The sequence below is a fragment of the Capra hircus genome, chromosome 15, assembly GCF_001704415.2.
Source record: "Capra hircus breed San Clemente chromosome 15, ASM170441v1, whole genome shotgun sequence".
Classification (NCBI taxonomy): Eukaryota; Metazoa; Chordata; class Mammalia; order Artiodactyla; family Bovidae; genus Capra; species Capra hircus.
Window position 1 is genome coordinate 33062624 of NC_030822.1, and position 16169 is coordinate 33078792.

Sequence of the window (16169 nt, forward strand, 5' to 3'; positions counted from 1 at the left end):
GGCCTCCCTGTCCATCACCATCTCCCGGAGTCCACTCAGACTCACATCCATCGAGTCCGTGATGCCATCCAGCCATCTCATCCTCGGTCGTCCCCTTCTTCTCCTGCCCCCAATCCCTCCCAGCATCAGAGTCTTTTCCAATGAGTCAACTCTTCTCATGAGGTGGCCAAAGTACTGGAGTTTCAGCTTTAGCATCATTCCTTCCAAAGAAATCCCAGGGTAATAGTAGATATTTTTTCAGCAAGTTCAATGTGATTTAATTCAATAAAATGATTAAGTATTTTGTTGACCCCTGCCCCCATTAATGGCAACCCACTCCAGTACTCTTGCCTGGAAAATCCCATGGATGGAGGAGCCTGGTAGGCTGCAGTCCATGGGGTCTCGAAGGGTTGGACATGACTGAGCGACTTCACTTTCACTTTTCACTTTCATGCATTGGAGAAGGAAATGGCAACCCACTCCATTGTTCTTGCCTGGAGAATCCCAGGGACAGAGGAGCCTGGTGGGCTGCTGTCTCTGGGGTTGCACAGAGTTGGGCATGACTGAAGCGACTTAGCAGCAGCAGCAGCAGCCCCTATTAAGTAAACAAGGAATTCAATGTATGCATGGTGCTAAGTCTCTTTGCAACCCCATGGACTGCTGGCTCCTCTGTTCATGGACTTCCCAGGCAAGAATACTGGAGTGCGTGGTCATTCCTTCTCTAGGGGATCTTCCCGACCTACAGATCGAACCCATGTCTCCTGCTTGGCAGGTGGATTCTTCACCACTGTGCAATCTGGGAAGCCCAAGGATTCAATATGTGAGCAACTGTTGACTGAGTGGATGACTGAATACAGCCAGGAGACCAGACCACAGCTATGTGCTTTTAACTGTGTCTCTGTATTTGCTCTGGTCTTACCTAATGCATGAGTTGGCCATCAAGCTGCAAGGCAGAGATTTATTTCTTGCTGTGATTTAAAAATATTTTTCTATTAGTGCATCTGTGAAAGTAAAGGGCTTTTCTGAATTCCTGTGAAACAGCTATTGGGTCAGAAGTCTGATAAAGAACAATGCCTGCTAGTGTGAATGAGGGAAATGTGATGTTGAACGTACATAACTGAGAAGAAATATTATGCATCTGTGGGCCTTTCTGAAAAGTTTCTGATCAGGATTTTAGATTCATGAATGCATGTATATTTCTGAAGACTTCTCTCTTGCTTTATATTTCACTAGGATGAATTTGTGAAAAAGAAATAAAGTGTTTCTGGGTGTCTGCTAGTATATTCTTTTTTTCTGCTAGTATGTTCTTAAAATAAGTATCTCTGAAATAATCCTAATATCAAATTTTAACTTTTTTTGAAATCCTTGGATCCAGAATTGAGTTACACATGCTAGATTATCATGTGTAAGAAGGTTATCATCTTCTTCAAGAGATGGAAATACGAGACCACCTGACCTGCCTCTCGAGAAATTTGTATGCAGATCAGGAGGCAACAGTTAGAACTGGACATGGAACAACAGACTGGTTCCAAAGAGGAAAAGGAGTACGTCAAGGCTGTTGTCACCCTGCTTACTTAACTTCTATGCAGAGTACATCATGAGAAACGCTGGGCTGGAAGAAACACAAGCTGGAATCAAGATTGCCTGGAGAAATATCAATAACCTCAGATATGCACATGACACCATCCTTATGGCAGAGAAAGTAAAGAGGAGCTAAAAAGCCTCATGAAGAAAGTGAAAGTGGAGAGTGAAAAAGTTGGCTTAAAGTTCAACATTCAGAAAACGAAGATCACGGAATCTGGTCCTATAAGTTTATGGGAAATAGATGGGGAAACAGTGGTAACAATGTCAGACTTTGTATTTTGGGGCTCCAAAATCACTGCAGATGGTGACTGCAGCCATGAAATTAAAAGACACTTGCTCCTTAAAGAGAAGTTATGACCAACCTAGATAGCATATTGAAAAACAGAGACATTACTTTGCCAACAAAGGTCTGTCTAGTCAAGGCTATGGTTTTTCCATTGGTCATGTATGGATGTGAGAGTTGGACTATGAAGAAGGCTGAGCACCGAAGAGTTGATGCTTTTGAACTGTAGTGTTGGAGAAGACTCTTGAGAATCCCTTGGACTGCAAGGAGATCCAACCAGTCCATTCTGAAGGAGATCAACCCTGGGATTTCTTTGGAAGTAATAATGCTAAAGCTGAAACTCCAGTACTTTGGCCACCTCATGTGAAGAGTTGACTCATTGGAAAAGCCTCTGATGCTGGGAGGGATTGGGGTCAGGAGGAGAAGGGGACGACAGAGGATGAGATGGCTGGATGGCATCACCGACTCGATGGAAGTGAGTCTGAGTGAACTCTGGGAGATGGTGATGGACAGGGAGGCCTGGTGTGCTGCGAGTCATGGGGTCACAAAGAGTCAGACACGACTGAGCGACTGAACTGAACTGAAAGCAAAGGAAGAAATAGAGTTCCTGAGACATACAGCAACACGATGAAATGAGTATTAGGGGCACAGGCCACATGCCTTGGGCAGGGCTTCTCCAATGGGTAGCTAGAGAACAGCCTGCAATATTATAACATATGGTGTTGTAATGACATATGTATCAAATTCAATCACAGAGAAGATCATAGATATGGTCTGGCATCAGCATACCTCAATTTCAGCATAGCCACATGCTTAAAGTAGGTCTAAGGGATGATTTAGTTGAGGTAAAATATCAATCAGGAGAACATGGAGCAAAGGGGGTTCACTCCTACAATGCTTTTGTTATTACAGCTGTTCCCAGCTTGACTGCCAATTACTGGAATATGATGAAATGGTGGAGTGGGAAGCATATGGAGACATCCAGTACCAGATGGCACATGGCCAACCCTGACTGACAGAGTATGGATAAAGAAGACCTGGCAGAGCAGAAGCAGTTACAGTAGCTGATTTTATGGACAGCATCTCAGATCAGGTGAGAGTAAGAGGGTCTCCACCATGAAAGCTAGCAGGGTCAGGAATAAATACATGTTTCACAGAAGTAGTCAGTGCAGGGCACATCAGAGATGGGGCTGATTTTCACAACAGTCATTGTGTAGCATATACAGGACAGGAAACAGATCCAGACTGGGGAGCCTCCTATCTTGAAAAGACACAAGGAGTTGGTGGAGGGCTGGTCGACAATGATGGCATCAGAGGATGACTACTGTTGGATGAGGAGCCTACCTTCCAAAGAGACTAATTGAGTCACAAACACCTTATTTTTGAGAAGTCTGGAAATTATGAGAGCTGAGTGATTAGAAAATGGTCTAAACAGGAAATCGCTTATCATATGTTAATAAATACACATTTTTCCTAAATTAAACCTTAAAATGAGCTATATTTTCTCCTGATGGTATGTTTATAAATCACAAGCCCAAATTTATGGAATGAAGAATAAACACTTAAAACTTTGTCTCCAAATGGAAATGAGTCACAGTAAACATTACATCAATCCCTGTCCTTTTTTTCCACATAAAAGTCAATTTTGTCTTGAAACAAATTACTTTTTCATCATGCCTGTGGGTGTATTGTTGCTGTTCTGTCGCTATGTCATGTTTGACTCTTTGCAACCCCATGGACTGAAGCATGCCAGACTTCCCTTGTCCTTCAATGTCTTCCGGAGTTTGCTCAAACTCATGTCCGTTGAATCAATGATGCCATCCAACCATCTCATCCTCTGTCATCCCTGTCTCCTCCTGCTCTCAATCTTTCCCAGCACCAGGGTCTCTCTCAATGAGTCAGCTCTTCACATGGATGTATCTAACCACTCTTTTATACAAATTAGATTAAAATAAGTTAGAAAAGTCATGAAAATGGGAAAGAAAGAGAAAGAGAAATGCCTAACGCAACCATCATCTTGCCATCCTATCCCTGTGCTCTGTGTAATTCTTTATAGCCTGCTGAGGATGTTTTCATGCTTTTGCCTTCATCTGGGGCCAACGTTACCTGTTAGGGCTTCCTTTTTTCCCTCAGATCCCAATTCCTCTAGGAGCCCCAAATCCCCATCCTGAATTTGCTTAGGATCTTTGGTTACACACAGAGATCTCTTGGAGGATCTCTGTCACGCAAGCTAAAAACCTGAAGTCCGAGGTAAGATCGAGCCTGTATTTGGCTCTGCAGCCTTGTTTCAGCCTTGTTTGCTGCTGCTCCTATATCTTTCATTGCAAAGGTTTATCACCTTTAAAAATGCCGATTCCTCGACTTTGACTTTCCTTCCCATTTGTAGCCCTTTGATGTATTAAAACTACCCAATTAAAGCCACAGATTATCTCTTCTGATGCTTTTCCTGCTCTCAAGTCTCCCTGCCAATGGGGGAATTCATAAAGACACAAACGCCCTTGTGTATTTATGTTTCCATAAATACAAACTTGTTTCTTTGGAAATAGGCAGGTCTAATGGCAACCCACTCGGTATTCTTGCCTGGAGAATTCCATGGACAGGGGAGCCTGGCAAGCTACAGTCCATGGAGTCACAAAGAGTTGGACATGACTAAGTGACTAAGCAACAACAAATTAGTGATTGTTGTTTTATTTGGAGAGCTGAGAAGAAGGTCACTGAAGAGCTGGTCCTTGAAAGAGTAGAGATGTCCCCAGTCATACCCCAGGGCCAGATCTGAGCTGAGCTGGTTTTGGGGTCTCCTGACTCTGTGTAGCAGTTCTCCCATTCTTTTGCTACTTTTAGGGAAATCTTGGGCCTAATTTCTGGGAACCTGTGGGAAAGGGATGAAGCTTCAGGGCTAGTATCTTCCATAATTTCTGCTTGCTACTGCTGCTGCTACTGCTAAGTCGCTTCAGTCGTGTCCAACTCTGTGCGACCCCACAGACAGCACCCCACCAGGCTCCCCCATCCCTGAGATTCTCCAGGCAAGAACACTGGAGTGGGTTGCCATCTCCTTCTCCAATGCAGGAAAGTGAAAAGTGAAAGTGAAGTCGCTCAGTCGTGTCCGACTCTCAGCGACCCCATGGACTGCAGCTTTCCAGGCTCCTCCATCCATGGGATTTTCCAGGCAAGAGTACTAGAGTGGGGTGCCATTGCCTTCTCCAATTTCTGCTTAAAGTATCATTATTAACAGTGAATCAATAAACCAATAATGCAGTTCAGGTTCATATGCTTATGTGCTTTATGAAAGTGAGAGATCACAGAAAACCCATAAAATGAACTATTTGTTTTCTTTTAATTCCAAATGAGATCTTTTTAGAACATACTATTGTTATTTGGGCTCCAAAATCTCTGCAGATGGTGATTGCAGCCATGAAATTAAAAGACGCTTACTCCTTGGAAGAAAAGTTATGACCAACCTAGATAACATATTCAAAAGCAGAAACATTACTTTGCCGACTAAGGTCCGTCTAGTCAAGGCTATGGTTTTTCCAGTAGTCATGTATGGATGTGAGAGTTGGACTGTGAAGAAGGCTGAGTGCCGAAGAATTGATGCTTTTGAACTGTGGTGTTGGAGAAGACTCTTGAGAGTCCCTTGGACTGCAAGGAGATCCAACCAGTCCATTCTGAAGGAGATCAGCCTTGGGATTTCTTTGGAAGGAATGATGCTAAAGCTGAAACTCCAGTACTTTGGCCACCTCATGCAAAGAATTGACTCCTTGGAAAAGACACTGATGCTGGGAGGGATTAGGGGCCGGAGAAGAAGGGGACGACAGAGGATGAGATGGCTGGATGGCATCACGGACTCGATGGACACGAGTCTGAGTGAACTCCGGGAGTTGGTGATGGACAGGGAGGCCTGGTGTGCTGTGATTCATGGGGTCGCAAAGAGTTGGACATGACTGAGTGACTGAACTGAACTGATTCAGCATTCACTTATCTGTTTCTTTAAGCACTTACTCTATTCCAGGGTGCTAAGTGTTGGGCATGCAGCAATGAGAATGGTCTGGTGGCTGCCCTCAAAAATTCTCAATCAGTCAAAAGACCATAAAAAGCATGGCTGTTGAGGATTATTAGTAAGACAGAGGACACATGGAAGAGTAATTATTGAAAAATCACTGAATGAATGAATGTATAAATGACTCCCTCTTCGATGTGGATTCAAGAAAACTAGCTTCAAAAATGAATGAATTATTTTGTTGATAATTCAAATCATCACTCCCATTGGTCCAGAGACAATTTCACTACACTGTAGACTTCACTATTCCTTTTCCAGAGCAACATTTACCCTTCTCTCAGTGCATCTCCTCTTCCTGGCTCCTTGCCCACACCTTCCTGCTATAATGGATCCAACAAGTATCACTGCTCTGTTTCCAGAAATAAGAGAACTCCTGCTGCAGATCTGGACAACAACATTCACTGAGACCTTTCTATTCCATTCCAGGAGACAATTAAAACAGGAGACCTGCTGGGGAAGTAGCCTGCCCCTGTTTTATTGTTCAGTCACTGAGTTGTGTCTGACTCTGTGACCCCGTGGACTGCAGCACACCAGGCTTCCCTCTCCTTCACCATCTCCTGGAGCTTACTCAAATTCATGTCCATTGAAAGAGTGATGCCATCAAACCATCTCATCCTCTGTTGTCCCCTTTGCCTCCTGCCTTCAATCTTTCCCAGCATCAGGGTCTTTTCTAATGAGTAAGTTCTTTGCATCAGGTGGCCAAAGTATTGGAGCTTCAGTTTCAGAGCATCAGTGCTTCCAATGAATATTCAGGGTTGATTTCTTTTAGAATTGTCTGGTTTGATCTCCTTGCAGTCCAAGGAACTCTCAGGAGTCTTCTCCAACACCCCACTGGCCTTGAACATCTTTTAAAACATGAAGTTTACAAAAAAGAAACTGGCACACATTCCTTTTTAAAACACTTCCAAGGGAGCCATGTTGCATGGCACCAGGGGCATCATTAATACAAATTATCATGTGAATGTCTCCTCAGAGTTGTAGCCATGTAGTGGATTTCTTAGAAAGGATCGATTCCTACCTAGTAGATCTGCCTTTTATTTTCACCCACTCCCTTTCTGCCTCTGCTGTACATTCTGACTCAGAAATATACCCAAGGATCTTACTTAGATTGTTCGGTTTGTGTTTTCTCATCTACAAAATGTAACTGGATAGACACTTGTACATATGCTCATGCAGTGATGCAAATGTCTGTAATAAATACTGGAGCTGGTATCTGGAGAGCTTCCAGAAATAAGAGATTCTAAATCTTTTCCCTGAGGGGCCACACCTAAGATAGATCTACCGAGAACTGAAACCCAGAGACTGAGACTCTACATTGATCTTGGATGAGGCTGGGGTGGAGGCTGTAGTCTGTGAAGTCAGGCATCAAACCTCCTTGGACTTTTCTCTCCCTCCTTCTCTGGCCCTGGGAGTCCAAGGCTCAGAAGACAGGCTAGGATTAGTCAGTGACTTCAGGGTTAGCTGACTGAGAGTCAACATTAAAATGCACAATCAGATCACTAGGGTGTTTAGGAGTAAGTGAGTGTGATGACAGCAGATTTTACCAGTTGCTGTTAGAGTACACACGTGCATGCTAAGCCACTTCATTTGTATCCGACTCTTTGTGACCCTATGGACTGTAGCCCCTCACGCTCCTCTGTCCATGCGCCCTCCTCCAGTGAGTCTTCCCTACCCAGGGATTGAACCCACATCTCTTAACTCTCCTGCTTTGGCAGGCAGATTCTTGACCACCAGAGCCACCTGGGAAGCTGTGAGAGCACAGTAAGTGTTAGTCACTCCCCTGTCTATGGGGATTCTCCAGGCAAGAATACCGGAGTGGGTTGCCATTCTCTTGTCCAGGCTATCTTCTTGACCCAGGGATTGAGCCCAGGTCTCCTGCATTGCAGGCAGATTCTTTACCATCTGAGCCACCAGTAAGCCTGTGAGAACACAGAGGAGTAGTTTCTAGGATGAGCTCTGAACTACTGATCTCTATAATCACAGCACTGACATATAAGTGGTAAAGAAATGCTTGTTGAATATGAAATGCCATCATACCAATAACCCTGTGTCTGGCTCCACACAGAGCAGACAATACTGATGAAGGTTCACCTCTCGAAATTACTCTAGAACAGAATTCTGAGAGCTTGGCTTGGCTCTTAGCAATGTTTAAAAGCCTGGGGAAGCTGACTTGCCGGGGCTGCATTTGATAAGCTCTGTCTGGTCTCTCGGTCACTTGTGTCATGTTAGAGATATGTGTTACTTGAGAGAAAAGAGGGGCAGTGATGATTCTGCCTGTCTTACAAAGGGGAAATTGAATTTCTCAATCACAGTATTCATTTGACACTTTTTACGAATTGGCTACAGAAAAGCTTGAATTTAGTTACAAATTTGAACCCATTGGCAGAAGAGCTAAGGATACTTCTAATCAGGATGGACTTCGGAGATGACGCAGTGGTAGAGAATCTGCCAGCCAGTGCTGGAGACACAGGAGTTGTAGGTTCAGTCCCTGGATTGGGAACATTGCAGGAGGATGAAATGGCAACTCACTCCAGTATTCTTGCCTGGAGAATCCCATGGACAGAGAAGCCTGGCAGACTACAGTCCATGGGGTCACAAAGAATCAGACACGACTGAGTGCAGGAGACAGCTGCATAGCTCAAGTACTACGTTTTTATACTGGAGCTGGAATTGTAGGTATTCAGGATGTTTCTTTTGATTCTCTCCTACGATTTAAATGCTCTGCTGGACAGTTTCTCTTGTTCTCCACTCAATTCCCATCCTCTTACAGAATGTTTGGTGCAGACAGTTGTTCAATAAATCATTTCTTGAACAGAAATTTTAAATGTTTCAAATATCTTACATTTGCTAATTAAAAAGAAGAGAATGAGGGAAATTGTTATTTATATAATGAACTTATCTCATTTGACCAACAGAAATCTTCAAAATTTCCATGGGGATAAATGAAAGGGGCCTTTAGGACTGGGATCCAGTTTTGGAAGGATGAGGGGATAATATACGTGGAAATGCCATCTTGTGGTTCATAGTGAAATTGTTAGGACAATGGTATCACACAGGCAAAAATTCATTCATTCACTCAGTGAGGTTTTTTTTTGTGTGTGTGTGAGCTAGTTTTGGGGATAGAATAGTAAGCAATTATTTTATGCTTTCATGAATTTATATTCAAGTCAGATGAATAAATAACAAATAATTTAAATAATTGCACATTGGGCTAAGATACATAGAAAATAAAATGTGTTGAAAGAAAATAATAAGGGGCAGAATCTATTTAAGATACACAGGTTAAAAAATAACTCACTGATAGGGTGGTATTAGTTGAAAACTACAGAATGATGAGAAGTAGAAAGTTCTAGAAGCAAACCATGTGGAGAACTGGCATGATTAAAAGCAAAGCCCTAAGAGCAGTAAGAAGTGGATATGCTTGGAAGCAAAAGACTAGAATGGTAGATGGTGAAGCAAGAGAGAAAGATAACGATATAACAATTGAGGTATGTAGAAAAAATAAATGTACTCCTGAGCAAGAATAGGAAATGAATCATTCATTCATGCAACAGTATGAATGAATCTGAAAAGCTTTATACTGAGTGGGACACCAGACTAAAGTTATAGTGAGAGGGAAAAAAATAACTAAACTCAAGTTGTAGTGAGAGAAAGAACTCAGATTAGGATTTACCTGCTTGGGAAGAGGGGAGTGTTTAAATAAAAGACACAGCAAAAATCTTTATGAAGTGATGGGGGTTTTCTATATCCTAATTGGGCAGGTCACCACACAGACATTCACGTGTGTCAGAACTCATTAAACTGTGTATTAAGATATTCCCATTTTACTGTCTCAAGTTATATAACCGTAAAATGATTTTTAAAAGGAAAAGGAAGAGGCTCACAACTATTAACTGATTTCCTGATAAGGGGATCAAAATTCCAGGCAACCCTAAAATTTGGGAATTTTGACAATGGTCCTTCAGAACACACATTTATTTCTGGAGGCACTTTTAGGCTCCAATGGCTGTTTCTTCTCAGAAAAGCAAACATACTCCTGATTTCTCTTTAAACACCTTCATCTGATGTTGATTTTTTTTTTAACCTTGGCTTTTAAAACATGAGAGCCTGAATTTTAGAATTTATTCACCACTGATTGTGACAAGAGAGGTGAGTAAGAATACAAATATAAATGTGACACATGCTTATATTACCTTGACTGTGGTGATGGTATCATGGATGTGTGCATATGCCCAAATTCATCAAAATGTAAGCATTAAATATATGATTAATTAAATGAAATTAATCAAATAAAATTAAATTTTATTAAAATGAAAATTGGAAAAGGTCAGTGTTCATTCCAATCCCTAAGAAAGGCAATGCCAGAGAATGTTCAAACTACCTCACAATTGCATGCATCTTACACACTAGGAAAGTAATGCTCAAAATTCTCCCAGCCAGGCTTCAACAGTGTGTGAACTGTGAACTTCCAGATGTTCAAGCTGGATTTAGAAAAGGCAGAGGAATGAGAGATCAAATTGCCAACATCTGTTGGATCATTGGAAACACAAGAGAGTTCCAGAAAAACATCTACTTTTGCTTCATAAACTATGCCAAAACCTTTGACTGTGACTGTGTGGATCACAACAAACTGTGGAAAATTCTTAGAGATGGGAATATCAGACCACCTGACCTGCCTTCTGAGAAATCTGTATGCAGGTCAGGAAGTAGCAGTTTAGAACTGAACATGGAACAACAGACTGGTACCAAATAGGGAAAGGAGTACTTCAAGGCTGTATATTGTCACCCTGCTTATTTAACTTCTATGCAGAATACATCATGCAAAGTGCTAGGCTAGATGAAGCACAAACTGGAATTAAGATTGCCAGGAGAAATATTAATAACCTCAGATACACAGATGACACCATCCTTATGGCAGAAAGCAAAGAAGAACTAAAGAGCCTCTTGATGAAAGTGAAAGAGGAGAGTGAAAGAGTTGGCTTAAAACTCAACATTCAGAAAACTAAGATCATGGCATCTGGTACCATCACTTCATGGCAAATAGATGGGGAAACAATGGAAACAGTGAGAGACTTTATTTGGGGGGGGGGCTCCAAAATCACTGCAGATATTGACTGCAGTCATGAAACTAAAAGATTATTACTCTTGGAAGAAAAGCTATGACCAACCTAGACAGCATATTAAAAAGCAGAGAAATTACTTTACAAACCAATTTCCATCTAGTCAAAGCTATGGTTTTTCCAGTAGGCAGGTATGGATGTGAGAGTTGGACTATAAAGAAAGCTGAGTGCCAAAGAATTGATGCTTTTGAACGGTGGTGTTAGAGAAGACTTTCAAGAGTCCCTTGGACAGCAAGGAGATCCAACCAGTCCATCCTAAAGGAAATCAGTCCTGAATCTTCATTAAAAGGATTGATGTTGAAGCTGAAACTCCAATACTTTGGCCACCTGATGTGAAAAACTGACTAGTTGGAAAAGCCCCTGATGCTAGGAAAGATTGAAGGCAGGAGGAGAAGGGGAGACAGAGGATGAGATGGTTGGATGACATCACTGACTCGGTGGACATGAGTTTGAGTAAGCTCTGGGAACTGGTGATGGATAGGAAAGCCTGGTGTGCTGCAGTCCATGGGGTTTCAAAGAGTTGGACACTGAGTGACTGAACTGAACTGAAATATGTGCAACTATTTGTATGTTACATATACCTCAATACAGACTTCCCTGGTGGCTCAGATGGTAAAGAGTCTGCTTACAGTACAGGAGACTCGGGTTCAATCTCTGCATCAGGAAGATCCCCTGGAAAAGGAAATGGCAACCCACTCTAGTATTCTTGACTGGAGAATTCCATGGACAGAGGAGCCTGGCGGGCTACAGTCCATGGAGTTGAAAGATTTGGACATGACTGACTGAGTTTCACTTCACTATAACTCAATAAATATGAAAAAAAATATTGTGACATCATGGCAAATTTTATGCATTTATATCATCAATGCCTTAACAGTGGGGACCTTGGGGAGGTTAAAATCCTATGCTTTGAGTTGAGAGTTTTTTCTACAACATCCTTGAATAACCCGGTCCCTGATCTGTTTGGTTCTAACTCCATAGATGATGGGGTTGAACATGGGAGGTACCAGGAGATAGAGAATAGCAAACATGACATGTACTACTTGGGGCACATGATGCCCAAAGCGGTGGGTGAGAAAAGTAAAGAGGGCTGGGATATAAAGAGCCAAGATGACACAGATATGGGAGGCACATGTGCCAAAAGCCTTGAGCTGGGCTTCACCTGAGGGTAACCCCAGAACAGTTCTCAAAATGATTCCATAGGATACACTGATGACAATAATGTCAAAGCCAACTACAGAGAAGGCCACAAAAAGTCCATATGCACGATTAACTCTAGTGTCAGCGCACACCAACTTCAGCACAGCCATGTGCTCACAGTATGACTGGGGGATGATCCGACTGGGGCAGAAGGGCATCCTGGACACCATGAAGCAGAAAGGACTCACCCACAGCAGCCCTCTCATCATCACACCTGCCCCCAGTTTACCCACGACAGCCGGGGTCAGGATACTAGAATGATGCAGTGGGAAGCAGATAGCCACGTAACGGTCCAAGGCCATAGCCATGAGCAATCCGGACTCCACTGAAGAAAAGGCATGGATGAAGAACAACTGGATGAGGCAGGCATGGTATTCAATCTCATGATCGTGAAACCAGAATATGGCCAGCATTTTAGGTTGTGTGGACGTGGAGAGGACCAGGTCAGTGGTAGCCAGCATGGCCAGAAAGAGGTACATGGGCTCATGCAAGGTGGGGTCAGTTCGGATTACATGAAGGAGAGTGGTATTGCCGACTAGAGCTACAACATACATGGCACAGAATGGAAAGGCAACCCAAAACTGGGAATTTTCCAATCCTGGGATCCCAAGCAGGATGAAGGACACAGGATGAGAAGAGCTATTCCCTGAAGTCAACATCATAGGATGGTTAATGTTTCTCCATTGGAAAGGTGATCTAGTCTCTGCAGGTGATAGCATTACATTGTTATTATTATTTATAATCCTTTGGATGGAAGAACTGGGCTTAATGGTAAGCTACAATGAATTCAGGTATTTTAACAAATAAAATTTTGCAATATAATACATGGCTAACCTTCATGTTTATTCATATTTATGTCCTTGAAAATAGGGTCAGAACATGCTAGTTGCAAGCACAATATTTTATAAATTTTGAAAGTAGAATCTGCTGAAGGAAAACTATCTTGGAAAATAATGTCATAGTAATTATTTCCCTCTGTTCAATTTATAACCAACAACCGATTCACTTGACCTTTCTCATAGATCCCTCCATCACACTTGGGAAGCTCTGCCTCAGGGAAGCAGTTGATTCACTACACCACACCAGTGAACCCATTCCTGGGGACCCAGGCTCTGTGGATGTGGGGAGCAGTGATCTGCCCTTGCTCTTCCCACTGGAATGGGTCTCCTGCTTCTTCAAGGGGTATGGCTATGTAGGCGACGACTATGAGGAGGACCCCACCGTCTCCCTGCTGTTAGGTTCTAGACTCCCAAAGCTAAGGACTCCAGCATCTCCTTAGGCCCCAGGAGGGAGGTTGGCCTGTACTTTCCCTGTGACCTCTCCCAGGACAGGGCTGGTCTCCGGGAGACAAGCACACTAGCCAAGGGCACCAGGCTGGTTAGAGGTTGAGTCAGGCCTCGACCTCCTGTGCCCTGTCTTTCTTGGGACTTCATTCACACTTGGACTGACCAGTGTTGTGGGTATTCAGAGTCGGTATATTTGTATTTTATGTGAGAATCTCCTTTTCTTCTTCTGCAGAAATATTCAGATATACACACAGGCAGACATCCAGATGAGACAGGCAGAGCTCTATTAAAAAAAAAAAAAAAAAAAAACAGGCTCCATGCTGTGGCCTCCTACATCAGAATTCAAAGAACAGCAACAATACAACACTTGGGCCACTTTTCAGGGTAGGAAGTCAGTTTGCAAAACTCTTTGGCTTAAAGGCCCTAAGCAGTTTATTTAGTGACACTGAGTTAGTTTTGACTTTAAGACAATTACTATGAGGATTTGACTCAAAGGTATCTGATTGACCAATTGTGTACCGATTGTGTAAGACATTTAGTGTATGGCTCTTCCTAGTTGTAGGATCATCAGACTTTTTCTATAAAAGGCCAGATCGTCAATATTGTAGGCTTTCTGGGCCATACAATCTCTGTTACAACTAATCAGCTTAGCTGAGTAGCATGAAAGCAGGCATAGTTGATATATGACCTGTGAGTGTGGCTGTGTCCCAACAAAAGTTTATGCACAAAACCATGATGCAAAGTGGAGCTGGTGCAGGCTATAGTTTTCCAGTTCCTGTCCTGAGTGTTAAATTTCATGAAGTCATCCCTGAGTCGTGCTCTGTTCCTAGAACCTGTGCTTTGTGATGACAAGGACTTTAATCAATGCTGACTGAAGAAACTAACAAATAAAGGTCATTATTCAGTAGCAATGGAGTCATTAACCAATCAACCATTTCTTAAAATGTCCTGACAGAACCCCCCTGTTGAACACCACGAGCATAAGACAGTTATGTCCATTTCTCATACTGTGGTTGCCCTGCTGGCCAGGGGAGGACTTTGTGAACATCATCCTCTGCTAGTATTTGCCAGCATTACATGGAGGTAATCCTATTGTCTCATCCCACATGTGAACACTACCTAACTCAAAGTAAGTGACACAAAAACTCATCTGGTTCTTACCCACCACACTCACACTATTTACTCTCAGTTGATCTATCCTTTGTTTGAAAGAATTAGCTCTTACCTCCTTCATAACAGAAGTATATAGACAAGAAGAGTATCTTTTCAAACTCCCTTTAACGAATCAGTTCTGGGTATGGACAAATGTTTCATTCCAGATCCAGTAGTTAAAAAGAAAGAAAGAAAGAAAGGATTTCTGGAAAATCTTCAGACCTTACCTTTCTCTAACTTGAAAGTTTTACCCTCCTTCATAGATAATAGCTATTGTTTGGTTGCTAAGTCATGTACAGCTCTTTTGGGACCCCATAGAATGTAACCTGCCAGGCTCCTCTGCCCATGGGATTTTCCAGGCAAGAATACTGGAATGGGTTACTATTTCCTTTTCCAGGAGATCTTACTGACTCAGGTATCAAACTCATATCTCTTGCACTGGCAGGTGGATTCTTTACCACTGAGCCAAAAGCAAAGCTCAGATAATAGCTATGGTCCAGTGCTCAGTTGTGTCCAACTCTTTTTGATTATATGGATTATAGCCCATTGGGTTCCTCTGTGTATGGAATTTTCCAGACAAGAATACTGGAGAGGGTTGCCATTTCCCCCTCCAAGGAATCTTCCTGACCCAGGGATTGAACCCACGTCTCTTGCGTTGGCAGGCAGATTCTTCACTACTGAGCCACCTGGGAAGCCTGATAATAGTTACAGGTTCACTCAAAACAAAACACTCCTATCTATGATAGGGTGACAATGCAGAGACTTAGAAGGATGTTCTGCTTGTGAGCAGGAACCTCTTGGTCACATAAGGAGACAGAACAACTTAAATATGGGTGATGTTGAGAAGAGCAAGAAGATTTTTCTTCAGAAGTGTGCCCAGTGCCATACTGAGAAGAAGGGAGGCAAGCATAAGACTAGGCCAAATCTCCATGATCTGCGTGGGTGAAAGACAATTCAGCCTGTTGCTTTATCTTACACAGATGCCAACAAGAACAAAGGCATCACCTGGGGAGAGATGCTGATGGAGTACTTGGTGAATTCCAAGAAATACATCCCTGGAACAAAAATGATCTCTGCTGGTATTATGAAGGGAGAAAGGGAAAACTTTGATAGCTTATCTGAAAAAAGATACTAATGAGTAAATCAGACAGGCTTGTGGCTGAATGAATATTATCAGATTTTTGAATTTTGATAGTAATTCTGGTTCAGCAAGTATTATGACTATTTTCCCCTTCTAAAGAGATGATTGAACTTGATTGAGGAATGTTAAGCTTTTCAGGGAAATGGTGAATGCTCTCTCAAACCCTATGGGAGATTGACTTTATATTCAGATTTCTATAATTGGTTATATTAATATACTTAAATATTGAGAAGATCCCTTCACTGTCTCATAGAACAGAATAAGCTTCACCTGATTTCAAGTTGTGCTCATTAGCCTGTCACGGCAAGGCCTGAAGATACACTGGCAATGTTCACTTTATCTTTTTGTTTTTTTAAATTATGTCAAT

At 42.4% G+C, this 16169-nt stretch overlaps 1 protein-coding gene and 1 pseudogene across 1 annotated transcript; one reads left to right on the plus strand and one right to left on the minus strand.

Moving 5' to 3' along the window:
• On the minus strand, window positions 11926-12891 carry LOC102171446 (olfactory receptor 52R1-like). The gene has a single exon (XM_018058903.1). It carries the CDS (start codon window positions 12883-12885, stop codon window positions 11926-11928), a length of 960 nt encoding a protein of 319 aa, XP_017914392.1. The 5' UTR covers window positions 12886-12891.
• Window positions 15491-15803, plus strand: LOC102181971 (annotated as a pseudogene).